Here is a 27839-nt window from a genome sequence, read left to right on the forward strand (position 1 = left end):
TGCAAAGTACTTACTTGCTAAGGTGTTAGTGCTGTAACTGATTATCTCTAAAATATAATAAATTACAAAGTGTTACCAAGTTCTTACTTACCACTGTCCTTGTCACACTCTGCGTCAGCGGGTGAGGAATCAGCTCTAGACATAGTGTAGGCTGCCCACCTCTTGACCCTTTGGTCCTTTAAAGTTTTTGGGCAATAAGTTTACAGGCCGCACAGCCGTCCTCGTTGTGGTCGAGGGGTAAGCAACGGTTACACCGCTTGTGCTGATCTTTCCATGTGAATTTGCCCTTACAGCGTTGGCAAAATCTAAAAGGAGTCCTCTCCATAGCTGAGGATACAATTAAAAGTGATAATGACCCCGAAGGAAAGGGGGGTGAAAGAGACCGGCATTCTTAGAAGAGAAAGAAATGTCCCACGACCCCCATTCTCCCTACTATTTTAGGCCGGCGAGGCTGGGCCACGTGTTCGGCAGTGCCGAAGGATCACCTCTGTCTAAGTCACCGCCGTCGAACTTCTTACTCGGCGGTGAAAAAGCTTCGCCATCGAAGGAGGGATCTGATGTAATGTATAATAAATAAAAACCAAGGGTCGAATAAATGTTTTGCAATTTCTCTCGAACGAGCTCCGCGTTAAGGCGACCAATATCTGGGTGGAAAAAAACAATCTAAGGGACCTCGACGCGTGAGGGATTGTGGGTACACTGCACGTCACTATATGGATAGTGTTAGACACGCCTTGTCGACGTCCCCTTTTCGACTACGAAAAACAAAAATGCAATACTTCGCAGTGACCACTGAATGTTGGACTATGCACAGCATGTGATTCTAAGCAGATTAACAAACATCAGAACTACATATTCCTGGAACAGATGAGTAAGTTTATTCCCAATATGGTTTTAGTCACCTTGGATAGCATACTGCCATTCTAAATGTGTATCCAGAGTTCTTACTTTATTTTTAATTTATGACATTTATTTAACACCCAGGCCCAGGGTATTGCAGCGTTTGTTCAAGATTACAGATACGTGCAGTAAGTCCAGAGGAACAAACAGCCATATCATGCAGACAACTTGTCATTTGTTGAACAACCCCATTTTCACTAGTTTCCTGAAAGATAGGTAGGAGCGTTTGTTCCTGATGTTGGGAGCAAGCGAATTCCAGAGGGAAGGCGCTGTGACAAAGAAGCTCACACCTACTGCTCTTTTACTGTTGAATCTAGGGGTGGAGAGGGTGATGGTGGTAGAGGATTGTAGCATGTGCGGGAGGAGATTTTGTGTGATTCTGTTGTTCAGTTAGAGGGGGGCTTCTTTGTATATACATCTGTGTGCAATGGTAAGAGTCTTGAATTCAATGCAGGCTTTGCTGCCAGTGAACGCCACGTATGGTATCTGAGATGTGATTAGAGCGATGCAATCCCAAGGTTTTTCTTTGATGTGCCCATGAGGAGAACGTTGCAGTAGTCAAGTTTACTGTTTATAATGGCTCGTGTCAAAGTGATGCAGTTCTCTGGAGGGAGGAATTGTCTGCTTAGTGAGATAAGCTTGGCAGTGTAGGCCATTGAGGAGGCTGAGGCGTTGATGTGGGTGATCATGGATTCCTAAGGTTGTGACATGTTTTGAAACATGTATAGTGGTTCCACTGATGAGGACGGAAAAGAAGGCAGGATCTAGACATTTGAGGTGGAGTGGAGATCCGACAATTAGCAGCTATGTCTTGTCATTTAGGCAAAGGTTATGGGTGCCATCCAGTATTGGATGATGCCATAAACCTTATTTCTAACACTAACAGTAGTATCGTCCCTGTAGTTACCAGAGATGGGGATGAGGATTTGGGTATCATCAAGTTGGTGTAGCTAATGCTAAGAGAATCAAGCAGGTCGAATAGTGGCTTGGTATAGGTGTTACAAAGTTTTGGAGGGTGGGGGAGACAAGCTTTGGGTTACTCCAAGGTGATCATCAATGGGATCAGTCGCAGAGTCACCAAGGAATACCCTAGAGCAGCAATCACTGAGGAAAGATTTGACCCAGTCAGAAGCTTCTGGGGAGAATTGAAAGTTAGATTGGAGGTGTCAGTTTAGTAGGTCGTGGTCTAGAAGAAGGAAGATGGCTAGATTACCTGAGTCACATATAGTGTATAGTTGAATTTTGCGGTCTACTAGGTCTGTTTGTGTTATGTTTGGGGCAGAAGCCCTATTTCCTAGCACCTAGAAAGTTGTGATGCTCAAAGTAAAGCTGTACTTGGTAACAGGGCATGCAATCCAGGATTTCAAGGAGAAAGGGTGCCATAGTAATGGGGCAGTAGTTGGTGTGGAGGGTGGGTTCCAGCGAAGGTTATATAAGGATTTATGGTTATTGAGGAATAGAATAGGCATGGTGCGTTGTGACGAGCAGATCATTGGATGAGGCAGGGGGATGGTGAACTCAATCATGGAGTAATCCGACCAGGGAACTGGGTCAATGGTAAGTATGTCGATGGGCGCATTAGTGGAGAGTATCCAGTCAAGAGCACACCCTTTGTTATGGGGGAGGGAGGAATCGTGCTGCAAGACATTAATTTCGACCAGGGCATTGGCGATGGCAGTAGCTTTGGTGTTGGATGAGTCACTGAAGCCCAGTTTAATGTCTCCTAGGATTATGAATTCAGTGGTTGGCTTGATAAGTGGAGTTAGAAGCACTGGTAGGTCGAGCTCAGGGTGGCTTTGGGCGTTGGGTTGCCGGTAAAGCAGTAGTAAGTTGTATGTGGTTTTGGGGTTGATGGAGCATTTAGTGAGGAGAAATCTGTAACCGGGTAAGATAGGGGTGGTGATCTGTCTGATGTTGAGGGATATTTTGCAATAAGGGCAACGCCGCTTCCTAGGGCATTTGGTCGTTCGACTCGAAGGATGGAGTAACAGGGGAATCGAAGGGGGCGGGGGGTGGTAAGAGTGAGGGACCAGAAGCATTGTGGTGACAAGATTCTGTGGCTGCGAAGATATCAAAGTGATGGTCCAGAATGAGGTCATGGATGTCTGTGGCGTGGGCTCTGAGGGAGCAGATGTTCAGCAGCAAACAATTGAGCGAGGTGTCCTGGTGGGGAAAGGGGATCGATAGGGCCTCAATAATGGGTTTGGTGGAGACGGGGTGGGGGATAGATGGTGGTTTCCTGGGAGTTGGGGGGCAGTAAGTGGAGGTAGTGCGTGAAGAGAGTCTTGAGCATCTGGTTATGCCAGTGAATGGCAAAGTGAGGTCAGCAGGAGGTGCTTTTAGGTGTTGAGTTCTAGCACAAAGTTTCAGGAGTCGTACCCTAGGGCAGTGCTTGGTAGGTGCCTCGCACTTGGATAGGCTAGAGGCCAACTCACATGAGAGTACTCTAGGTAGAGTGGTTGCTGGAATCGGGTGGGTGAGGTGGGGTGGGTGGGGCACAGATGCAGGATGTCAGAGTTAGAGGATTTCTCGCCCAACAAGTAAGTACAGACTTTAGAGATAGTAGAACGTGTTCAGGGACTTTGTAGAAGGCTCTGTAGTTGTGTTCCGTGTTAGGCCTTGTTGAACAGTATGGGCAAACTCCCAAACACAAATCACCACCCTGGCCACACCGGAGCAACACACAACTTAAGATAAGTTTTACCCTCAGCCACACAGTACCTCAGCAGTGAAGAGTTTCAGGTGGACGCCTTCACGATGCAGCAGCACAGGACACGGTCTCTGGATTCTTGGTCGTGGTGACAAAAGAAAGGACACTGAATGGAAACTTGCAGCAGCAGTCAACAGAAAAGGCTCCCAACAAAGGATTCTTCAGTGCATCTCGCGGCTTTGGGGATTTGGCGCCCTTATCAAGGTGCCAGATGAACGGTCGTCGCAGAACAGATTTGCCTTGCCATCTCGGTCCAAGGACTTCAAAGAGTGAAATATTGCAGGTCCAGCAGGAGCCACCAAAGTTTCAGCGGGATTTGTTCTTCGGAAGACTTTGCACAGCACTCTGGCTCGAGGTCCCAGGGTATTGGCAGTTTGCAGCCCAGGAAGGTCAAAGCTCATCGAGGGATGGCTCAAAATGCAGGTCTTCTTAAAACTGATTAGTGCCACTTGTCTATGGGGTGGGGTCGTCTTCTTCGGGAGTCCTCCGTCGCTTCAAAGAAGGGGTTGGCACAGGCAGCGGTTACACAGCAAACCTCTCTGGTCACTGGAAGTAGCTACAGCAGTCGTGTCCTCTTCTTCTTCATCAGATCTTCTGTTCAAGTGGTCGACTTGTCTTCTGCTCCAAGATTCAGGCCGTATACACAGGAACTCGCAATCTATGGAAAACGCTCCCTGCAGTTTACAGAATAGGATGAGTGGCTGTCCAATCAGGACAGCCAACCCATCCAGTGGTGTCTCGATTCTCTCAGGCACACTAGAAGACAAAGGAGAGCAGAGTATCGGGCTCCTCCCTCACTTCCTACCTTCAGACACTCAGGAGCCTCAGCGGGCCACACAAAGGGTTCCCAACAAAGACAAAGTACAACCAGGACCTCTCCACCCAGGATGGCAGAAGGAGGACCATGAAAGGACAAGCACACTACTAAAAATTGCGAAAAAAGAAAGAAGCCACCATTCTAGCAGAATGGTGACCTTTTTGTGCATTACTGCAGCTGGTTTGACAGCCTGCGAGTAAAAAAGAAAATCACACAAACGTCAGTAAAGTATGTCCACTGCCACCAGCCGGAATAATAAGCTTGCCACTGTAACAGAAATGTTACAGGAGCCTCGAGAAATGGGAATCCATGTATCTCCCCAGCACACCACATCAGGTGGGGTGTGCTGGTCTCACAATATAAAATGTAGAAGAGGGTATAAAAATCCCTCTCTACCCCTGAGAACATGTTTTCTGCAAGTTAAGTCAAAAGAAAATAAAAAAAGGGAAGCCCAAGGGGCAAGCCAGCAGCACTGCACAAAAAGTGGTGTGTGCTGCAATAATAAAATGTAGACGCCCAAAAGGTTATTGGAAAGGATTAAAAAATTAAGTATGGAGAGTCAGAAAAATGGCACCCATAAAAAGAGTAAAAGAAAGGGCGAGTGGGGAAAAAGGTTCCCTCTCACGCAGGAACATAGAAAAAGAATCCACAAATCCAGCAACAAGTGCTGGAGGGGTCTCGCATGTGAAGGTGATTTGGCATAAACATCAAACTCTAACCTAACCACTTCCAAAGGCTAATTTCTGTGACATTGGGCAGAAGGCCCCATTCTTCTTAGGGATTGGACGGAAGTTAGGAAATTCACTTGTGACTTGGTTCCATCTTTAATGCATTACTTTATAAATAGAAGTCATGTGCGGATGTAAGTCGTTGAACGCATTATAAGAACATATGGTAAATGAATATATGTTTAGTATTGAGTAGTGTGCGATGTGTGCTTGTGCGTGCGTGCGCGTGTAAGGCCTAGAATAAATATTTCCATTTGTATACATTTCCGTCTACTGTGTTCATTGTTCAGTGCTCACTCATTGTTACCACCTACCCCCACCCACACTGCTGAGAATAGCCTGGACTGCTCTCCACATTTATCTTGATCTTTGATTGGGTTTTGGCTATCCTGTCAGAGTTCCCTGTATATTATAACTAGGGTGGCCCCTCTTAAAATCGGTCCATCAGACCAGATTCTAGAAATGCATCTTAAAATGGCTGCTCCTCGCTTTATAAGACCAGTCCTTTGGCATCTTGCTTTTTTGCAGTGTCAGGCTGGAAACCTCCAGATAAGGGTGTACACTTTTATAGGGACCTGCTCAGGACTCCTGCTCAATGCTGTGGGTGACTGGAACTGGTTTAAACTGGGATTGGGACTACCTGGTCTAATCTACATTTCTTCCAGTGGATGCATATTGCTGGGCAGATGTGGGTTAGCTGGGTGTCCATAGCTGGAAAGCCAATGTCAGTTTGAATGGTGCTAATCCTTCCGACTGAAGGCCTGGTCAAACGCTCAACCTGGACCTTGAATAATAGGAAGGGTCTGCAGTCATTCTGGAAGTCACCCACGAAAGCCAAGAACCAAAAGAGAATACAGTGCCAAGAAGACACTGAGGACTGCAACAGGTGCATCCAGCATTGCCAAAGCCAATCACTGGGGATCATCTACTTTCTCTCAGGCAAATATGTTACTCATTGCCTTCTTCCCCTAGGCTGGTGGGCCTAACCAGTCTTGTGCCCTACAAGTCTGTGCTGTCCTCAGTGGACTTTGGAAGTGCTCCTAGATCCTCATCATGGCTGATCATTTAATGAAGAGGCACCCCTGCTGCCACAGCCGCTGTCCAGATGTAAAGTTTGGAGCTCAGATCTTGAGCGGGTGGCCCAGGAATCTCGTCACATGCAGCAGCTACCGTCTCCATTGAAGAGGGGACTGTGGATCAAGATTTCTACTGTGGCCAAGTCATAAAACTTGTTTGAGGGATTGGTATTGACACCATTAGGGTGTTCTGTATTTACAAACAAAAGTAAAATGAACACTGCCTCGACCAGTCCCAACTATAGACTCTAGACCGTATCAGTCGCTGATTACTTTTAAAATGGCTCCTGTGGCTAATAATGACGACATGCCTCCTTCCTACACTATTAACCATAGTCCACATTCTGTCTGCGTAAAAAAGGTTCTCATCCAATGGGTACATTTACCAGATGTATGAATACTGCTGTGCTTGAACATGAAGAAAAGCCACTATATATAGAAGGTCCTGTTTATTTTGATTGTGGGGATCAAGCCTATCCATGGCTACCTAGAGACTGGGAAGGTACCTGTTATTTAGGGATACTTTTACTGGTGTATTTCTCGCTACAACCTCAGAAATAGCTAAAATATCCAGATCTCGACCTCGACAAAATGATGCTACTTTGCAAGTTTTTGGCGACATAGCCAAGCCTTTAATACCTTACTGGGGATAGGCCATTCATGGAATATTAGAAGATTGTCCAGAGTACTAGAGAAAACAATTAATGAAACCACTGGCATATTATACAACATGACACTAGAACAAAAAGCAATTAGATTAGTTGCACTTCAGAATAGAATGGTTCTTGATATTATTTTGGCTGACCGTGGAGGCGTATGCAAATTAGTGGGATCAGCGTGCAGTGTTTTTGTAAGCGACTCCTCCCCTACGATATTTGAAGCAATCAAAAAGTTACATGTTCCTAGTTCTGAAATTCATGTTCCCACAGGTGGATGGAATCTAAATTTGAGTGCATGGTTCTGGGAACTGTTACGATCATGGGGATGGAACTGTATGTCCATTTGAATAATGATTCTCAGTATCCTCATACTTTGCTGTTGTTGCATACAATGTCTGCCAGCCATTTGCTCCATAATCACGAATGAATGTATACGGATAATTAGTAACAAAATGCAAATATCCAAACAGACTATGATAAATAATGGTCTCAAACAGGAAAATGAAATAATAAAAGAGTTTATGGCAATCAATATTTCTGATAATTATGATAGTGACTTAGGTAGTTCGGAAAGAGACACTTGGTCCGATGAGGATGCCATGTACGGATGATGCTATTGGCTTAAGGCCAAAAGGAGGGTTTGTGAAACTGTAATGCAATCGCACTGCCCAACTGGTATGTTCTGTATGTTGGCCATAAGCAAATCGCATCATGCGACAAACATTGCAAACCATGATAACCTGAATGTGACCATTGGGAGTCCACTTTGTAATTTCCCGTCATTTTCTTTTCTGAACGCTTTTGCAAATATATTCTGTGCTTCAGGTCTACACACAGTGTAGAGGCCACGGCTTGAACTTTCAATGCCAACGTAGGCAGGAATGTGAAACCCTGCAGAAATACATTGTTTTTCTTAGTCTGCGAAACCTTGAAGCTGTACATACGCAGCGACTAATCATCAACCCAGGTGCCAGCCTTTCTTGCAAACGCTATTTTAGAGAGCAATTAAATTAGAATTATATGCGACTAACGATGCTCCTTCATGAAAGATGGTATTTTCTCTGCTTCAGAACTGTCTGACCCTTAGCCCATGAGCGCAGCAAATAGATAACATTGCTGGAATGTCTCCCTGCTAGAACATGATATCCTTCCCCATACCAGTGCCCCGCGTTCCCCAAAACAGTAAGCTGTCTCTGCAACCCCAGCTAAAAATATCAAATGTTTAGACTGAATGAAGTTACGTGCCTGTCAATTACTGAACCCTAGCTTGTATATCATGTATATGGGCGGACCGAATAATGCTGTACAATGATGATGCGTTATGTATATATATTGCTGCTTTATCGACGGCTCTCTCTCTCTCTCCTCTCACCGTGTTTGTGAGCACACGTGGTGAGATGTTGAGACCCGGTCAGCCGACTGAAATACTCTGAAAATAAAGCAGACTTGTTTGGGAAACGAACCTCACGACTGGCGTGTCATTAGTACATGGTGATTGTGCCTTTATTCCATAGATGGTCTTACAACATCCTGGCCAGGGTTTCTTCGTCACCTCGCCTATCCTGCCATGCTCCGTTTTTATTTTCTCTTTGTTTTGGGGGAAGCAGTGCTCATCAGCCAAGTGCAGTCATCATTTCTTGCTGGGAGTCGCCTGGAGCCACATCAGTTTCAGAGATGGGAACTGTCGACTAGCCGGACCCAAACCAGGAAACTGGTTTGGGTCTGTGACCTGGTTTGGGTCTGCCTGTGACCACTGGACCACCAGTGTTCGACCAATGGCATGGTTGAGGGCCACCAGAGAATCTAGGTCAAGGGCCCACATGTGCATAAAAACGTTGCACCTCTTGTCCCATAAGTATTGGATGGGCATAAAATCCACTCTAACCACTACCCTACATAGCCGAGGGCGGTGGAGTTCTGGCCTAGAGTCTCTCCCAAGTAGTGTTCAAACGTTTATTTACTTAGTGTTAGGGGGTTTTGCCAAAGTCCTGTGTGGGCGAACAGGGTTACCCCCCCTTAGGTTTAGCCTGAACTATCCAAAGGTTTGGAAGCAATGGCTCAGCAGCCAGGCTTAGTCTGGGAGGGAGGAGGACTGTAGCGAAGCACACAGAACTCGGGGCATACACTTAGTTCATGAAAAGTCTTATAACACTAGGAGGTATATAAAAAGGTATTTATTTATATACACCAAGGCTTGTAGCATTCAGATGAGTTAAGTACTATCACACAATAACATAATAGGAGAATAGTTGAAATATTCACGATTAGATACGTCAAAATAGCAATAATGGTAACAAATTAGTCAAACCTCCTGAAACATATAGGCAAACTTATAGTAACTTTGATAACTTTTTATAACTTTAGTTTAGCCTATTTTAGAAAGTCCAACCCTTGCTTAGTTGAGTCTCACAAATTCAGAGGGGACAGTGGGGCACCAGTGACAAAGGGCAGAGGAGGACAAGGCAAGAAAGCAGAGTTCAGGGATCAAAGGAGCAGAGTCCAGCAGAAACTCCAATTTTGAAGGTTGGTAACCGTCAGGTTTACTTTGGCAAGAAAGTTTACAGTTTCTCTGGCCAGACTGGCCCAAGGACAAGTGTCCCAAGGCAAGGTAGAGCACAATGGGTTGTCCACCCCAATATAGCTCAAGGTAGGCCCTGCAGGGGAGAAAGGATTAATTGAATGCAGACCCCAGGAGCAAAAGAACAATGCAGCAAGCCGCAGATAAGTACCTAGTATCATTTCAATGAAGAACACAATGCACAAGGTGATTCAACAGCAGAACACGGTACAGGTTTCTTGGTCTTGGCGTCTGAAGAATGAACTTTGGAGGGATCAGACGGTTGCACTCTTGCAGTGGGACGCCAAGCAGAGGTTGTTCACGGCACTGGCATGTTGGAGCCCTTCACAGGCTTTGAAACAGCAATGGTTTTTGTCCAGCAGACTCCTTGCTGGTTCTCGTCCCTCAGACGTCTAGGAGTGGTAAAGAGTCAATGTAGGCCCAGAAGGATGACCACAAGGTTTCAGCCGAAACCACGCTTCACAAGATGGTGCACTGCAAAATGGCATAGGTCCCAAGATATTGGGAGCTAGCAGGCCCAGGGAGGTTGCAGCTCTTCGAGGGATGGTGCAAAATGGCGGTGGTTTTGCGATTTGTCAGGCCCAGGAAATCTCCCCTGTCGCTCGGAATTTGAGGGTCGGAAGCGGTCAATCAATGGCTCTGGAAGTTGCTGGGGACGCCCTACGAATTCCTCATCGGATATTCATTCCAGTGGCTGAATGAGTTTCTGCTCAAGGACGTTCGCCTTTTATGCAGGAAAACCAGCTGAGCCCACAAATCCCCAGACGCGCATCCATTCAAACTGTGGCTGTCCAATGGGGACAACCAGACTCCCAGCACAAACTAGTTCCAAGCCGACATGCTGCAGGACAAAGACCAGGGACGGTTTTGTCAACTCCCCCACTTCCTGTGCCTTCAGGCACTCAAGAGTCTTGGCAGGTTTTCCAAGAGAAGCCTGCCAGATACAAAAGACCCATCAATACCTCCCCCACCCAGGCAGGTAGAAGAAGACTCAAAGAACAGGTCATCAAGAACAGGGCTTAAAAAAAATACAGCCACCATTTTAGGCAAATGGTGACCCCTGTGTCCCTTATGGCAGCTGCAATGACAGCCGGCGACAAAAGTCCACAAAATGTCATGCATAAAGGTACACTGCCACCAGCCTGTCAGATGATCTTGGAACAGTAACTAAAAGTTACTGGAAAAGTGAGAAAAGGGAGACATTGTTTCCCCTCAGCACTTCACTTAAAAAGTGGGGTGTGCTGATCTCGCAAAATAATTTACAGGTGGGACAAAAGGGTGTCCCTCTGCCCTGGTAACATGTGTTAACACTGGTTAAAAAAATGGAAAGCACAAGGCGCTCCAAGCAACACTGCAAAGAAAGTGCTGTGTGACGGAGGAAACCATAACTCCATTAAAAAGTAATCGAAAGAGGTTAAAAAAGGTTCCCATGGTTAGAGTAAAAGGTTGTGTGTTGAAAAAGGTTACTATTCAATCAAGAGAATCAGTTCAAAAATCCAAAGTCCAGCAAAAATGCTTGAGAACTCACAAAGTGGTGAGAATTTCACTCAAGAAGAAAAATATACCTAACACTTGGCCCTAACTCTTCAGTAAAAAGATTGTTTACGGCACAGCCCTAGTAGCAAGAATGCATATATTTTCTATTAAGTGGTCATCATAATCCCTTTTTAAAAAAGCCTGTAGAACCCTCCACACAACCCTGGGTGACGGTGTAAGGGTGGCCAGTCCAACAGTTTGAAGACCACTGAATGGGCCGGTGAGGGGACTTCAAGGAGTGGAATCTTGCTTCTGTATGTCAGCAGGAGTCCAAAGTATTAGCGAGATTCAGTCTTTGGAAGACCATGCACAGCACTCAGGCTCGTAGTCGCAGATTATTGGCGGTTTGCAGCCCAATTGTCACGGCTACTCATGGGATGGCTCAAAATGCGGGTCTTAAGACTGACTGGTCCCACCAGTCCAAGGGTCAGAGTGTTCGTCTTTGGGATTCCTCCATCGCATTGAAGAAAGGACCATCACAGGCAGCTGTTACTCAGCAGGCATCTCCGTTCGCTGGAAATAACTACAGGCGTCTTCTCTTCTTCCTCATCGGATTGAGCTCCAGTGGTCCATTTATCTTCAGCTTCTAGATCCAGGCCATTTATCCAGGAACTAAGCCACCAAGCCATTTATCGAGGAACTAAGCCAATCAGCAGTCATGCTGCATTCAAACTTTGGGGGGTGGCTGTCCTTTTAGGACAGCAGGCCTCCCAGTTCGAACTGGTTCCAAGCAGGCAACTCCTTCCTCGTTTCCTGTCTTCACAGACCCTCTGTAGCCTCAGTGGGATTCGTAAAGAATTCCCCCCCAAAGACAAAAGTCAAACCAGGGCCTCCCCCATCCAGCATGCAGTCTGTACCACACAGATTCACTTGGTAGCTGTGGCTGAGCAGTCAGACTTCCCTGAAGAAGAGTTAGGCAGTATAAAGAGTATTCACAATAGGTCAAGAGCACACAATAGAACAAGTAAACACTGACCAGGGCCTGGAGTAAAAGAGATATAATTATTTATTTTAAACCACATCTAGAAAACCACACAGGCACTAATAATAAGCAATTCAAAAACACGGTCACTAAAAGATATACACTCCCTTAAAAGAATATTAGACAAGTCTTAAGTAAAGCCCCACTTATTTTCAGACAGCGGTGAGTGCTTAACGTAGATGCACTCTAATAGTTCGTTTTAAAAAGGGAGAGAAAAGCAGAGAACAAATTGAAACAGATCCCAACACTTTTTCAAGAACACAACAAGGGAGGAAGGCAAAGTAAAACCGTGAAGTTAGAGTTCAAGAGGCCGGATCCACCTTCAGAGGATCCAAACGAAATGTGTCCAAGGTCACACGGTTGCAGTGCACAAAGGTCTTGTAAAGGTTCAAAAAGGAGTTGGACCACAGAAAGGGACCAGTTAGAGGGTCAAGGCGGCCAGCCCAGTCCAGAAGGTTAAGGAGTTATTACCTTGTAGCAATCTTTAGAAAGGGAGGCCTGGCGGACACGGTACCAAAAAGTGGTGAGAACACTCCAGCGGGGGCAGTTGTTCCTGGCAGCGGGTGCAAGTCGGTGCTTCGTCTGGGGGAAGAGAGGATTTAGTCGTGGAGGAAGACAGGAGTCCGTTGCACTGCCAGGGAAGAAACCAGCCGCTGAGTTTCTCAGGTACAAGGAGCGGTCCGGTGATTCGCGGTTCAGTGGTGAGTGGCTATCCGGCTGCCGGGGTGCTTGGCACGGGCAGTTCGACCACAAAACGGGCTGGGGTGCAAAGAAAGAAAGAAAAACTGGTTGTGCCCACCAGTCAGGGGAAGAAGCCTCTCCAGCCGGGAGATCTTCTCTGTCGTCGGGAAGTGGTGAGTCGGTTCTGCAGGACTCCACCGGTGGGGTCGTCGTGGTAGGTCGGCTCAGCTTCTCCCTCGTCGGATTCTCAGGTCCTGTGGCGACTTCTGAAGTTCCAGTCCCCAAAGCCCTGCTTTTATGCAGAAAACCCCCATTCACTCAGCCTAGCTGTCACTCAAACATGCTAAGTGGTGGGCCGGCCGGCTCACCACTTGGGCCAATCACACAAGAGTGCGACCTGAGTTACACCAAGGTAATTCGGTCCAGTGTGCCTAAACCCCCTCCGACGCCCCCTGTGGTACCCAGACAGAGTGGCACCACTTTTGGAGGCTTCTGTGGAGAAGGCCGCCAAAAAGTGGAACAAAGGGCTCGACTTGGGTTGGAGTCACAGAAGAGAACACAAACGCCATTTTAGAATCGAGTCTTGGCAAAAAATACCAACCGGAGAATTAATATTAATTAAATAAACCGGCGGTATGTTCGAGGCTATGAGAATTAAATAATTAAAGTTGGTAGCCTCGAACAATGGGAAAATCCCATAGGAAAATATTTGAGGTCGAATATAAAAAGTAGTTTCCACTGCCACCAGCCAAAACTCGATCAGGGGGGACGGAGACGTGCCCCCTCGACTAACAGACCCCAGGGCAATCGAATTGCCCCGACCAGTACGTCCACAATATGATGGTTTGTACTGGTTTCTGTTAATAATTTGGGACTAGTAAAGCCAATGGTGACTTTACATGCCCTGGGAGATAGTAGTCAGTCCCAGGGTATGGAGTCTAGGTGAGGTGTCACTATGACACCCCTGTGTAACACACACAGGAAAAACACATGAGACCCTATTGAGTAAAGGACCCCATAGCCCATAAAACACATTACCAATCAAAGGAATACCATGAATCATGTCCAAGAGTGGGAGAAAAAGAGTCTCACTCTTGGCAGGAGGAAAAAACAAACTCCAGAAATCCAGCAAAGCTGCTGGGGGACTCACTAGGTTAGGAAATTCAGCCTAAAGAGAGAATTCTCCCCAACACCCCTCACCCTCAGCACTCCACATACGGTGGGGTGTGCTGATCTCACAATAGGAACTGTAGAAAGGATCAAAAGTATCCTTTTACCCTTTGGAACAGTAGTTCACACAAGGAAAACAAGAGAAAATAAAAAGGGACGCCCAAGGGGCTCTTCAGCAACACTGCACAAAAAGGGCTGCGTGCTGCAATGATAAAATGTAGATGGCCAACAAGTTATAGGAAAGTATGATTCCAAAAATAGTATGGAGAGACATAAAAAGGACTCCCATAGAGATAGTAAAAGAAAGTTTGAGTGGAGAAAAAGGTTCACACTGAGTCAGGAACATAGAAAAATAATCCACAAGTCCAGCAAAAAGTGCTGGGGTCTCGCATGTGAAGGTGATTTGGCATAAATATGAAAATCTAACCTAACATTTACAAGGAAGACCGAGTGATTAGCAAACCACTAACAGAACGAGAAGAAATCAAGAACTGGCAATAAATCAAAAAGCAAAAAATTACCTAGTTAGATACTGGTCATACATTTAATGAACTCAGACTTGTATTGCGTACTAGGTTTCATCCATTCATATACCTTCACATACCTGTGAACCAATGGCTGGGAACGAAACTCCTTGCTCCTTCAGATTTTTTATCATGGCAGATATAAGACTAAGTTGGGGATCACTTTTGAACTCGTCTGCCCATTCTACCATAAGTGCTTTAAGCTTTTCACACACTTTAGGGTGACCCTGTGAGGAGGAACATATCAATTGTTAATTTAGGAAAAAGAATGCATTGACAAACGTAGCACAAAGGGGTACCTTATCATTCAATGTTACATTTTGACAGGTGGTCCTACCCCCACTTCCGCTCTTGGGCCCACCCCTTTTCCTTAGTACCACCCCTTTGATATACATGTAATACAGATTGTATATACATTTGATAAGAACCCCAATATTTTTATATAATTTGATTGACCCCTGATAATTTTGATATCATTTTATATACATGTTGTACACATTATACATTTTAATATAATTTCGATATACATTAATTTTATATAAATTTGATATACATTTTATATATAGAATAAATAGATGCTGTGAGGACCGTCCAGACGTTTGATTACGCCCAGAAATAGCTCTATATATTTGAGCTCGCGTTATACGCCAAGTGTGCTTCCCACGCCTATACAAAAACACAAACTGTTGGCTTTGGCAATGCTTGTCCTCGAAGTGAACGCCCGGTCACTTCAACACCGACTATGCATTTGAATTAGCTTGAAGCAGCCCGCGCTATGTAGCTTTGCCTTCACCAGACCTACAGAAAAGCCCAAACTGTTGACTTTGACGACACTTGTTCTTGAAGGAACGCATTGTCATTTTAGCACTTAATTAAAACAACCCTGACCACCAAACTGTATACGCAAAGTTAGCAAAGCTGTGCTCTCGAAAGGTTCTGGTGATATTTAAGTAAATATGTCATGTAACTTCCGCATGAAGCGGTGCTAATGGTGTATGAACAGTGAAGCTTTTTGGAATCCTCGCTCTTTCTTTTCCTCGCTTTTGTGTCCCAGATGAATTAAATTGTAGTTTATGCAAGCGTGCTTAAATTATACTGTTCTCATGATTAATAGGGTGCGTGTGCAGGATTGTGAAACATTGATGTTAAATGCTAACCACAACTTCAAAAAGGAGAAGTAATTCACCGAAATGTGCATTAATGCTGCCCAAACTGTCTTTATTGTGGATGGTTTACAAAGAAACCTTTACAACTTGATAAGAAAAAAAAAATAATGACAAGATATACAAAACAGTCACGAGTACAAGCGATTAAACGATTAGCACACACAATATACATAAAAGGAAGCCATAAAAAGGATCACATACCATTTCATTGAACATATCTTAAAAACAGAATAGCACTTCTAAAAACTATATTACGTATACATTTCTCACAAGAGAGAAATTTCAAAAAGACCTTCAAAAGGTTTACATATTCCCAAAAAGAAACACATGTAAGACCTATACAACTAGTGCCTCGTAATGTCCCATCAAAGATAGAAATTCTGTGTTTTCACAAATGCAGCAACTGCTAATCCGCCAGAGGTTGCGGATATCTGTGTGTAGCCTGCATTTCACAGGCAACTGTAAGGAACTCATGGTAACAACAGTAAAGACAGGCAAGTGATCACAGTTCAAGGGTGTTTATTTAAGCGATAAGCCCCGAGCTGCGGGGGCATTACGGAGTCAGGTAATGCCCGGGGCCCATAGTTACAGGCCCGAGCAAAGCGAGACCAGGGTACTACTAGCATTCTTTTTCTGTTCCGAAACGCTGCTCCGTTTCAGAACTGCGGACAGAAGTGTTACCAGCGTGTTCGCTCCTGAAAAAAGGCAAAAAAAGAAGGTAAGTGCGGATGGGAGGGTGGGGCAGGGAATGTTTGCAGGGGGGGGGGAGAAAGAAAACAGTTACCTGAATCCCCGGTGGGGGAGATGGCAGCCTCCAGCCATGTGGAGGATCAGAGCGGGGATTGCCCCATTTTGATCCTCCTCATTGGCTGAGGGGCTGCCACACAACCACGTGCCGGGGATGAAGATTTGAGGGATTCTGCGTGGGGTATGGGCTGGGCAAGAGCCAATCAGATTGCGTCTAACAATCGGATTGTCTCGCGTCGGGTACTAATAAACTGCATAAATGGATGAGAAAAACACCTAATCTAAATCTAAGATGGGAGCAAGCTATGAGCATAAAATAATAATAAGGCAGTCCTAGTGGCGTCTTGTCAAATAAAAAGGGGCTCTACTAAAAAAAAAAAAAATATATATAAAAATTAAAAAAAACAAGGATTGACAATCCTTACCCTTAAGTTACAAAATAGTTGGGATAATGTTCACCAAAAAAGAAAGAAGTGTTCATCAAATAATAAGTCAGGATGGCATGGCTTTCCCACATTTTTAGCACGGGACAAGGTGGTACTCTAGAGCACAGCACACTCCTGGGCCTCGCCAGCATGAGATTATAGTTCCTTGCAATGATACCAGGATATTCTGGGGCCAAGTCTCTTTTCTACAAAGTCTCTTGCCTTAGAAGACCTGATGGACCATAAAAAACAAACAAAAAGCATCTTCAACAAATCTTCACGTTGGGAGATTTCCCTTCACCCTTGGATCCCCCCCGAACCGGCCTCCGATCCTCCTTGCAACGTGGGCCTACCTCAATCGGGTTCACTATGGCCAGCCACTCACTGTGGACATACATCCCTCGGTCGGGTTCATATTTGTTCCCACAATGTTCACAGGTGTGTTACTGTTCACCCTAATTCGCAGGCATCCCTCAGTAGGGTTCACATTTGCCAAACGATACAGTTCACCTGGGTTTTATCACAAGATGGTGTTCACTTCCCTTAGCCTTCATCAATGTACGGGATTCACCTCCCTTAGCTTTCCTCTTGGCGCCTCTCAGTCGGGTTTCGATCCTTTTACTTCACGGTTAGCCTCTCTCAGTAGGGTCCACTACAGCCTCTTACTAAGAATATTCCACTTGTTGTATTCATGAGTCTCAATGTCTTTTTAAACAATCTTTCACTGTGGACATCCCTCAGCCGAGTTCACTCTTGTCTACACAAAGTTGACAGGGTTATCGTACTTCACCCCGTTTTGCAGGCATCCCTCAACCAGGTTTACATTTGCCTCATTCCCCTTGGCTATGGGTCAAAGGCTTTCGATTGTACAATGGGTTTTACTCAACCCGTGTATGATCACTCTGACCTCTTGCATCGTTTCGCCTAGAGCTTCCTGGGATCTGTAGTTTTTAACAAACAGGGACCGGCCAAAGTCTTTCAAATGAGCGCCCACGTTGCGCCGGACCAATCTGCAGCTGGTCTCTCCCTGGGTTGTTTCAACAGTTCTGTCTTTGCTCTTTGATTCACATTATGCAGCCATTTGCAAGCTTCGCTCAACACAGGTCTGTTTATTATTGGTTCTCCCTCCGACTATGGTGAACTGCTTGGTATTTCTTGTCTCTGGAGTCAAGGGCGGCAACACAGTAGCAAGCGTCTCTCCCTGACTTGGTTATCAGTGTAGGAGGGTTCCATGCACTGTTGACATCTTGTACACCACACGCTAGCTGTTCACGGCCTTACGTTCCTTTCACAGAGGCTTCATGGGTCTGGATCGAAAAAGGCAAGGGCATTTCCCTCCTTGTCGTCCTTTCGCTTATCGCCGCCTTTCTCCTCCTCTTGAACGGCCGCCCTGGAATAGCTGCCTCGTCGTGCTCTCTGCCTTGCTCAAAGTGTGCTCTCGTGCTCCACCGTCTATCCCTGTGGGGAAGGGAAAGGACTGTCAGGTGTGTGTGGTTATTGTCAATTGCCTGACTCCGCTTGACCCTTGTTTCGGGACATATCAGGTAAATGGCTCTGGTGTTAGTCTGTCGTTTTTCACGGTGTGAGAAAGTGTGTGTCGGAATAAGTGGTGGGAGTAAAGTTTCTAAGTATCCTACTGGGTAGGATGGGGAAAAGGTGTCATGAGGAATTATATTCTTCGTCCTAGGTGGGTAGGTGAATCGGAAAAAGGTGAGATTTGTAAGGTTTGTGAAATGAATAGGGTGGATGGTGTTTGGTTAAAGCTGACTGGGAATTCGGGAGATAATCAGAGGGATGGGAGGAGAATGACAGAGTATTCAGGTAGGACACAGGAAAACAGGGAATCTGGGAAATTAGTTTGAGTGCAACAAGGTTTAGATTCCTAGGGAATTTAAGAAATACGGAGGGGTCGTTGGATTTAAGCCAGGGAGATTCATTTGGTGGCACTGAGGTATATGTGGTACAGCCTGCAAAAGCCTCAGGACTTCTTCTCCGGTATAATACTGTGTCTCACCTGGGGAATTCTTCGAGCACAACCCCGGGCTACGCTACCCTGGTGATCCTCCCTCGCTCATCCAACCCCAGGGTTGGGATCTGAGAGCACTAGCCCTTTCCTGGCCATCTGAATAAGAAATTCTCTGGGATTACTTGGCAGAATACCCTCAGGTTTCTCACACAGCCCTGTTAGACATTTATCCTACGATGTGGAAAAAAAGGACAATTGAGGAGCTCAGAAGTGCGTCTTGCCAGATTTCACAGAGACCCTCTCGGATCCATCCAGCACGGTGGAATCCAGGCACCCAGAGAGAATTCTCATCTGTTGCCACCGCGCAAGAAGTGTTTTTCTTTTGTTGCAAACATGTCAGAAGCCTGGTGTTGGGTGCAGCTGTGATGTGGGGGATTTTTGGTCTGCCATGCTCACTGAGTAAACAAAACAAAGGCTTACCCCAGGGGTCCCTACTATCTGCAGCCTTTGATGGAATACGATGACTAGCGGTATTTGGAAGGCCAGGAAGCTGATGCTCCATAATGTGTGCTTGCATCTATGCATTCTGCGTGGGGAAGCAGAAAACACACATGGGTGCTGAGTCTCAGCTGTGGATGACAGGACAGCTGTTTTACAATCACCCGGGACATCTGTGTAAACACTGGCGCAAGCAAATAGGCATGGGCTCCAATTATCTATAGTCAGCCAGGGTGCGCTGCTATTTTTAGCGTTTCATAGAATGACTCAGGAAACGGCAGTTTCATAATCTGTTCTGATATATAGTAGGCATTCTACAGCAGCAGCAGCCACACAAGGTTGCTGATAAAATTGCACAAAGCACTTTAAAAAATAAAAAAAGCAGTCATGGTGTGGCTTGTAAATGTGCAGGCATAGTGTTTCCTGGCAGCCCACCTGCAAACCAAGACATCTGGACCACTAGATAATATCTGTGGGGGGTGCCTGTCTGTATCCCTTAAAAGGGGTGGTTCTGTCTGGGATGTTAGATCACTGGACCCATGTGGATTTTGTACCTGGGGCAGGGAGCTGCATTTCGAGCAACTACAACTGTGGATGACTTTAGCATTTGGAATCTCCAGCCGGGTGACTGAAGTTGTTTGCAGGACTGCGACAAAGCCCTCAGAGTTAATTGGACACTTGTTGGTGCTCCAGGTAATCGGGCAGAAGGGATGCACCCAGCAAGGGAGCCCTAATTGCAGTCAGGCGCAGGGATCTCTAACAGCATGATCAGCTGACTTCAAACCTTGATGGCGAAGATTAAAAAAGGTGAGCTGGTTTTTATGTTCATACTAAACATGTATATGATATGGGGGTATTTTAAGCCTGTGTTTCACTGTTTTTTAATGTACAGTTTCTGGGGTGAGGGGGATTGTGGTGGTGGGATGTCTTTGGGTTGCAACTTTTGAAGCGCCATGGGGATGTTGGTCTTTAACTATAAAATCTGGGGTTTGAATTAAATGTGGGGCTTTTGTTTAAAATGCTAATGTGATCCTGCAATAAATAGGTATATCAAGAGATGGTTGGTAGATTAAAAACCCAGCTTCACACTTGAACACTATACACATCACAGATATTACACAAACACACAAACTATTAAAACTATGGTTGATGTTACTTACCTGTAACTACTGGTCGACTCTGGGCTCCTCCCTGGAATCCCTGTCGACGCAGTAGAACTTCGTGAAGGTGTACGTGGACCTCCACGTAGCAGCCCTGCAGATGGCCAGCACAAGCACACCAAAACGGAACGCCATTGTCGCAGCGATCGCTCTGGTGGAGTGGGCTCTCGGACGGCTGGGTATGATGCAGCCGGAGAGCCACCTTCAAATGGAAGCCTTGGACAACGCCTTCCCATGGTTCATAGGATCAAAGTTCACGAACAGTTGTGTAGTCTTCCAAAAGCTCTTTGTGCGTGTCACGTAGAACTTCAGGGCACAATCAATGTCCAGCGAGTGCACGGCCCTCCCAGCCAGAGACAAAGGTTTCAGGAAGAAAACAGGTAACACCAAAGGCTCTTGGAGGTGGAATTCTGACAGTACCATCGGCATGAAAGAGGGGTGCGTACGCAGCACTACCCTCGATTTGTGGAAAGTCAGGTACGGTTGCTTGCAGGATAGGGCCTGGATCTCACCTACACACCTGATAGAGGGGATGGCTACAAGGAAAGTCGTCTTCCATGAGAGAAACTTGAGTGGGGCCTGATGCAAGCAGCAGATAGCCGCCAGATGCACCTTGATGGATGAGTGTGCCAGTCCAGCCTTTGCCAAGGATAGCAAGTATGGAATGATCTGTGGGGTCATGACCCTCAAATGGGTAATCATCTTCGACTGGCACCACGTAGCAAAACGCTTCCACTTATGGCCGTAGCACTTCAAGGTCGATGCCGCCCTGGCAAGGACATCCCTGCAGTCCGGTGGCAACTCATGACCTCCCCAACGCCAAAAGGCAGCAGGAGCAAAGCCCTCCGGTTCAGCGATCCGGGGTCGTGATGAAGGATTGTGCCTACCTCTGGTGAGAAAATCCAGAACCACTGGCAACTTGACTAGAGGCGACGCTGTCAGGCTGAGAAGGTACAGGTACCAAATATGCATCGGCCATGCTGGGGCGAGGAGTATCATCTTGCTTTGACACTGTCCGAGCGTGTTGATTATTTGCAGCAGGAGAGGAAACGTGTACAGAAACAGCCCTTCCCACGTTAAGGAGAACGCGTGCCTCAGGCTCCTCGGCTGGTGGAATCTGCTGGCAAACTTCTGACATTTGATGTTTGCCGCCATCGCAAACAGATCTATTTAGGGTCTGCCGCATTCGATGAACAGGCGGTCCACCCGATCCTGACAAAGCTCCCACTCGTGACAGGGGCGCAGTTCACTGCTGAGGGAGTCTGCAATGGTGTTCTTGGTGGAGCGTGGAGCGGGACGAGTAACATACCCTGTCTGACGGCCCAGTTCCACAAGTCCTGCGCTTCCTTGGAGAGCGCCAGGGATCGAGTGCCCCCTGCTTCCTGATGTAGACATGGTGGTGGTGTTGTCCGTGAAGATCCTCACCACCTTGCCTTTCAAGAGACGGTAGGAACGACTTGAGGGCCCAGAACACTGCCCGTAGCTCCAGGATGTTGATATGAAGATAGTTTTCCTCTGGCAGCCACAGGCCTCTGGTGTACAAACAGCTGGTGTGAGCTCCCAAGTTGCGACCCAAGAACGACAGGGCCTGGCAGTCTTGACCCTGGATGACACCAAAGCCTTCGATAGGGTGGACTTGAACTTCATGCGCCTCACATTGGAGGCATTCCGGTTTGGCCCTACATTCCAAAAAATGGTACTAGCTAACTACAAAGCTCCAAAAAGATCACTCCGACTGAACCAAAAGACCTCAACCCCGATCTTGTGCGGGACGAGGCAAGGATGCCCGCTCACCCTGCTGGTTTTTACCCTGGTCATGGAACCATTTTGCCCAAAGGACGCGATCCAACGATAATATCGCTGGGCTGGACATAAACGGTCAGCGGTTCAAGATCTCCTTGTACACCGGTGATTGATGATCTCCATCACCAACTGCCAAACCTCTTTGCCCGCCGTTCTGACTGAGCTGGAGGCGTTCAAACGAGTGGCAGGATTCCAGGTGAACTATTCCAAATCGGAGGCGCTGGGCGTCAACTTAGGGGCTCCCCTCATAGCCTCCCTCCAAACACTGTGCCCACTAACATGGAGCAACGCTTCATCGGCCTACCTAGGGATACGCCTCACAGCGGACCCAAAACAGCTGTACACAGCTAACTTACCCCGCCTATTCAAGTAATTGGAGAATGACCTCCAACGCTGGGGTAGCCAAGAAATCTCCCTACTGGGACAGGCCACAGCATGCAAAATGGATCCTGCCTAGACTGCTATACCTGTGCTCCGCTCTCCTGGTCCCCACCCCCGAAAAAGGCCTTGGAGCAGTTAGAGGAAGCTCGCAAAATTTGTCTGGAAGCGGCGCAGGGCCAGAATACCTATGAAAGTCATGACAGGAGCGAAATGGGGAGGCTTTGGTCTGCCCAACCTCATGAAATATTTCTTGGCGGCCCAATTGGCTAGTGCAGCCGCCTGGGCTGGCCTGGAAGCCCCCCACCCCTCCCCCCCAAGTGGACTCGTATCGAGCAAACTTCCTACTACATATATCAGGGGCCCTCCGGAGCCACAGACCAGAGATGCTTTCAACTACCAAAGCAACTCTAGACGCGGAGGCAAAAGTTGCCCAAAGGCTTGAGCCCGCTCTCTCCAGTCATCTGGAATCCGGACTTCTCACCAGGAATGGAGACAGCACGCTTCAGTCGATGGACTGCAGGGGGCCTCCGATCCCCATCCCAACTCTATGAGGGCAACACCTCGCTTAGCTTTGAGGTATGTAAGGGTTGCTTCAAGCTGACAGAAAGGGAGAGGTTTACATATGCCCAACTGCGCCACTGGATCTCGCAACCGGCGGTCCACCTAGGGGCTACACGGGACCTCCACCCCCTTGAACATGCGCTGGGGGATGACACAGTCCAGGGACAGATCGCCAAGCTGTACCGCCTCCTCCAGGAGGATATGTTAAAAGTCAGACCCACATATATGTCCGGATAGGAAGCGGACCGGAGACACCCCATCGAGGACCAGACATGGGTGGAGATATGGACTAGGATCAACTAGGCCTCCAGATGTGTCACGAACAAGTAGTGCGCCCTAAAGCTCCTCCACCGCTGGTACTACTCCCCAGATCACCTGCACCATTGCAACACATCTATAGACCTGAGCTGCTGGAGGCGCTGCCGCGAGAGGGGATCTTTTTCCATATGTGGTGGGGATGCCCGACAGTGCAATCCTTCTGGAGGGAGATCATACAAATCATTGAGGACATTACCCAGCGCAAGCTGCCAATGGACCCAGAGGTGATTCTCCTGGGGGTGGCAAGCCCAGAGTGCTATCCTAAAACAGGACGCTCTGCTAAACTGCTTACACATCTTCTGCTAGCAGCCAAGATCACAGTGGCAAGTAAGTGGAAATCGCAGGAGGGCCCCTCTACTGACCCTCTGGTGGTTAAAAGTTTGGGAAATTCTGGTGGCGGAGAAAGTCACAGCAGCAAGGGAGGGGGCTCTCCACTGCTTCACCGACTGCTGGGCCCCAGTGCTTGACTACCATAGCAGATTCCCAGCATTAACTTTCCAACCCCGCTTGGTGTCGAGCTTTCTAGGGCCGCGAAGCACCGACGGGTCCCCAGTCCGCAAGAGCACCACTGACTTGGGGGTGGACATGAGGGGAGCCACTGAAAGGGGGGACTGACCAGGCTTCACATGTATCGATTGTATTGGGAGTCATCCCAATGGGACTAATTTACGTTTGATGCTGTAACTGAAATAAATAAAGTAGTTAAAAAAATATGTTTACTCCAAAATACAGTGTTTCATATTATGTCTGGGGGAGATATTTGCATGCAAGAGAAATATACATTATTTTCAAAAAAGATCTGTCAAAGTTACCCTTTCCACTGCGCTATAAGACCCACAGAACTTGCCTTTTGGTTAACTTTTCAAAAAACCTGTAAGTGGAAGAATTCAGTGGGATTTGCACAGCAGTCAAGTTTCCCATTAACGAGCATGGATGCCTTTTTACTTGTACTTCCATGTTAGATTGGTGGAACCAAACTGTACGGTCAGTTAGACCAGAACTTAAAGGGATCTCAGAAAACCTGGCAGGGTGCGCTTGAAGTGCAGGACAAAATGCGTAGCTGTGCTTACAATAGTTTATGGAATGTTACAAAAATATACTGGCACCATGGCTGCACGCCAAACCGATGAAGGAATGTAGGTTTGTATTTTATGTCGCTCAGAAACCGTGATTAAATAAATACAACTTTCAAAGAAAAATCAATATAGAACAAGAGAACACATACACGAAAACATGGCACTAACTCAAAGTTGAATTAAACTCATGCTTCGCAGTACTCAACCAAAAACGCACCGTGACAGAAAGAAACTGTTACTGAACTGGCTTTTGAAGTGCCCAAAGCACATTTTGTAAAAAGTATTACACACAGGAATGTACGCAAATATTAAGTGCTAGGCATATTCATTAATATAGAATTCCTCAAAGCAGCACAGTTAAATATTTGAAAATAAAGCTCTGACCCGAGAACCTGGGTATAAATGTCAAGTTTGTAGACAAGCAAAGTCTAGAAGTTGGAAAGCTGTAGTGCTGCATACTAAGAGAGCTGGAAAACGCTGCAGGGGCCATGTGAAGTGCACTCTGTCTCGGTGATCAATGGGTAGGGGGTGGGGGATATGAGAGCCAGATCGTGATACTGCTGCTTACTTTGTAATATGATATGCATTGGTGCTGATGGAAAATTGCATTTGAATATTTCAAAGAAGTGTTTGGCGCTGTGTACACAATGTCCAAATCTGATTCTATAGTCTGGTCCATTTTCTTTTTTTAGAGACACCATGTATTCTAACAGTGGGATTGTGCAACGGCAGACACTTTGGATGTGGAATGTAGTACCCGGCAATCGTCAGACCCTGGATTTATGGAGCTTTGTCCTTCTGGATCAACAAGCCAGAGTGGATTGGGGTGGCCAACAAGACCCAGCTGGGTGGGCCCGAGGAGGGGGCTGAATGTTTCTTGTGATTCAGCAAGGGGCACTGATGGATTGGGGGCCCCAGCAAGGGTGAACGGCTGGGACACCCTGATAATTTAGAGTGGCATTTCTGGTTCCTCAATGGGCTTCTGCAACTGCTACTGTGGCGATGTCTTGTCAAGCAGGCAGGACTTTTGGATGCCGCAGCTAACCGCAAGCCCAAGGACCTTTCGACTGGTCCCATTGTTTTGTCATCGCAAGGGGTCATTCATCTGGGACACCACCCCATCAAGGCGCCAATCTTGGAACCCGATAAGGGTGTTTAGCATCACCCCCCTCATCTTCACACCCCAGCCGACTCTACAGGATGTGATGGTGGACACTACAGTTATTAATTGTGGAACATTGTTTTACGAGGTCCAGGGATGGGGCAGCCATATGCCGGATGATTCATTACAGCATTTAAAAGTATATTGTATGTGATATACAATGGATGGGGGGTTTTTACCAACCGTTTAAAGGCATATTGTTGAAGCAAATATACAAAATTGTAACATGTTTTTATTCACTTGTTTCTAGGTAAGACAGAAAAGGCCATGCATTTTAATTGTAGGTGCGTATCGCTTAAACACGGAATGAAAAAAAAATAGGCACAGCAGTGTTTGCTTTATTAGCCCCAGAAGGCTGAAAAGCTGAGTTTGCGGTGAGTTAAACCCGGCATGAAATTTGCCCGTAGTTATCTGTAGATGGTGCGTTAACCAATACGTATTTAGCGTTATGGACACCAGGCTATAACATCTGTTCACGTGTGTGCTGGCAGGGCCTTCCAGCTGCGGCAAGAGATACTTTGTCAGAAACATTCTAGATAACGCCCACACCTCGATGAGCCACGTCCCCAATAATATTGTTTAGTTGTATAGCTGCTGGCAACCTCTTGATACAACCTTGCAACAACCGTTTATGCAACTTCATTTTGTTGAAGGTATGCCTGACCATCTCAACGACGATGGTTACTGCCACCAAGCATGGTGAATATGATCATTGTGAACAAGTTGATGACGGAGGGGGGCCGAACTAGAAAAAGCCTTTACTCAATATTCCCATCACCGCAAACCCTACAGATATCGGTTGGTGGATTTAAAAACAACCGCTCTAGAGGTTTATGGATTGTGCACCAACATATTGCAGCCAGGTCTACCAGATGTGTACACTACTAAAAAAACTTCTAAAAAAAAACCCTTAACTGCAATAAGCATCAATAGCTATCGGCACACATACGAAGGAACATCACACTGCTCAAAATGCTTGCATATGCCACCCCGCAACAACGTTAGGCCATTCTAGCCACTGGTTCCGACAATCTGGTGGAAGCTATTTCGTAGATTGCCCAGAATACTTTAAAGGGACACGTCCGCCTAACACACTGTCAAGTAAGTGTGTTGAAAAAGAGCATCAAGAAACTGATCAATAAGCGTATATTGCTGCAGGCTAAAAGAAAAGTGGTCTCAGAGCAGTGGATTCATAGGATCACTCATAAGCAAAGCCCTACTACTAATGACCAGATTGCTCAGGGGTCAGCGATGGAGCACGCTAAAAAAATTATTTGATAGACAAGCACCAGTTACAAAGTCTGGCAGCGCCCACATCCTGGAGGACTGGGATAAACAGAAGGCTGCCACCACATATCTTGTGTAAAACCTAAGGGGTTTCCCTTTCCACTCCCGGGGAATATTCCAAACAGGTAGCCTGGGGAGGGCCATCGCTTTTGGATCCTGACCCTGAGAGCAGACTAGCAAGGAAGGCTCACCTGGTGGAGGGTCCCTTGGGATTGGGGAAGGATTACTTGAGGGTGAGACAAGGTACCCCCCCTTTCATATAACCCCATACCCAACATCTCCTCAGCCTGTCAGCCATATCCCTGGTTTACCCAGAACCCTCATTGCTTGTCCCGTCTTAATAACATTACGACGGAACACCTACACTCAAAAATACTTTTTTCTTTCTATGAATGTCCCTCTAATCAGGACAGGCGAAGTCAGGCACTTAGCTACGATCATAAACACCTGAATCCAATTGAGAACCAAACTAGGTATAAAAAGGTGGAGTCCACATTCAAAAAGGGAGAACTGAAAACCAGGAGGCAAAAGCGAGTTCGAGAAGGAGAGTAGGCGGGAGGGCGAGCAGCTGAACAGAGGATGTTGAGAACCAGGCTTGAGGGAACGGGATGCAGAGACGCTACATGGCTGCAGGCTGAAGCAGGAGAAAGCGTGGCGAGGGAGCTGGGTTTCTAAGAAGCCGAAAGGGGCTTGTCAAAGGAAGCAGAGAAGCTGGTCAATATATCTGAACGTTGTGCCAAGAGATTGCTCGTTTCACTGGGACAGCAAGGACGCCCAGGAAGGTCTGAGGGGCAGGAGGGAGAGACACATAAAAGAAAACGTGAAGGACACGGTGTTAAAGTACAGCAGGTGAGTTCAAAGTGATGAGAGCCCAGTTTTGTAACAACGCAAATGATTATCAAGGTCCAAGCAAGGTTATGAGTACGAA

At 46.6% G+C, this 27839-nt stretch overlaps 1 protein-coding gene across 6 annotated transcripts in view; it reads right to left on the bottom strand.

Moving 5' to 3' along the window:
- Positions 1-27839, bottom strand: part of STAM (signal transducing adaptor molecule) — an 876495-nt gene that overhangs the window by 637332 nt on the left and 211324 nt on the right. For all 6 annotated transcript variants that reach the window (XM_069648340.1, XM_069648344.1, XM_069648342.1 and 3 more), the window contains one exon: positions 14442-14588. In XM_069648340.1, coding sequence (XP_069504441.1) covers positions 14442-14588 — 147 coding nt within the window. The remainder of the gene's footprint in view (positions 1-14441; positions 14589-27839) is intronic.

Source organism: Ambystoma mexicanum, chromosome 2q (genome assembly GCF_040938575.1).
Source record: "Ambystoma mexicanum isolate Mex_15411 chromosome 2q, UKY_AmexF1_1, whole genome shotgun sequence".
Lineage (NCBI taxonomy): Eukaryota > Metazoa > Chordata > Amphibia > Caudata > Ambystomatidae > Ambystoma > Ambystoma mexicanum.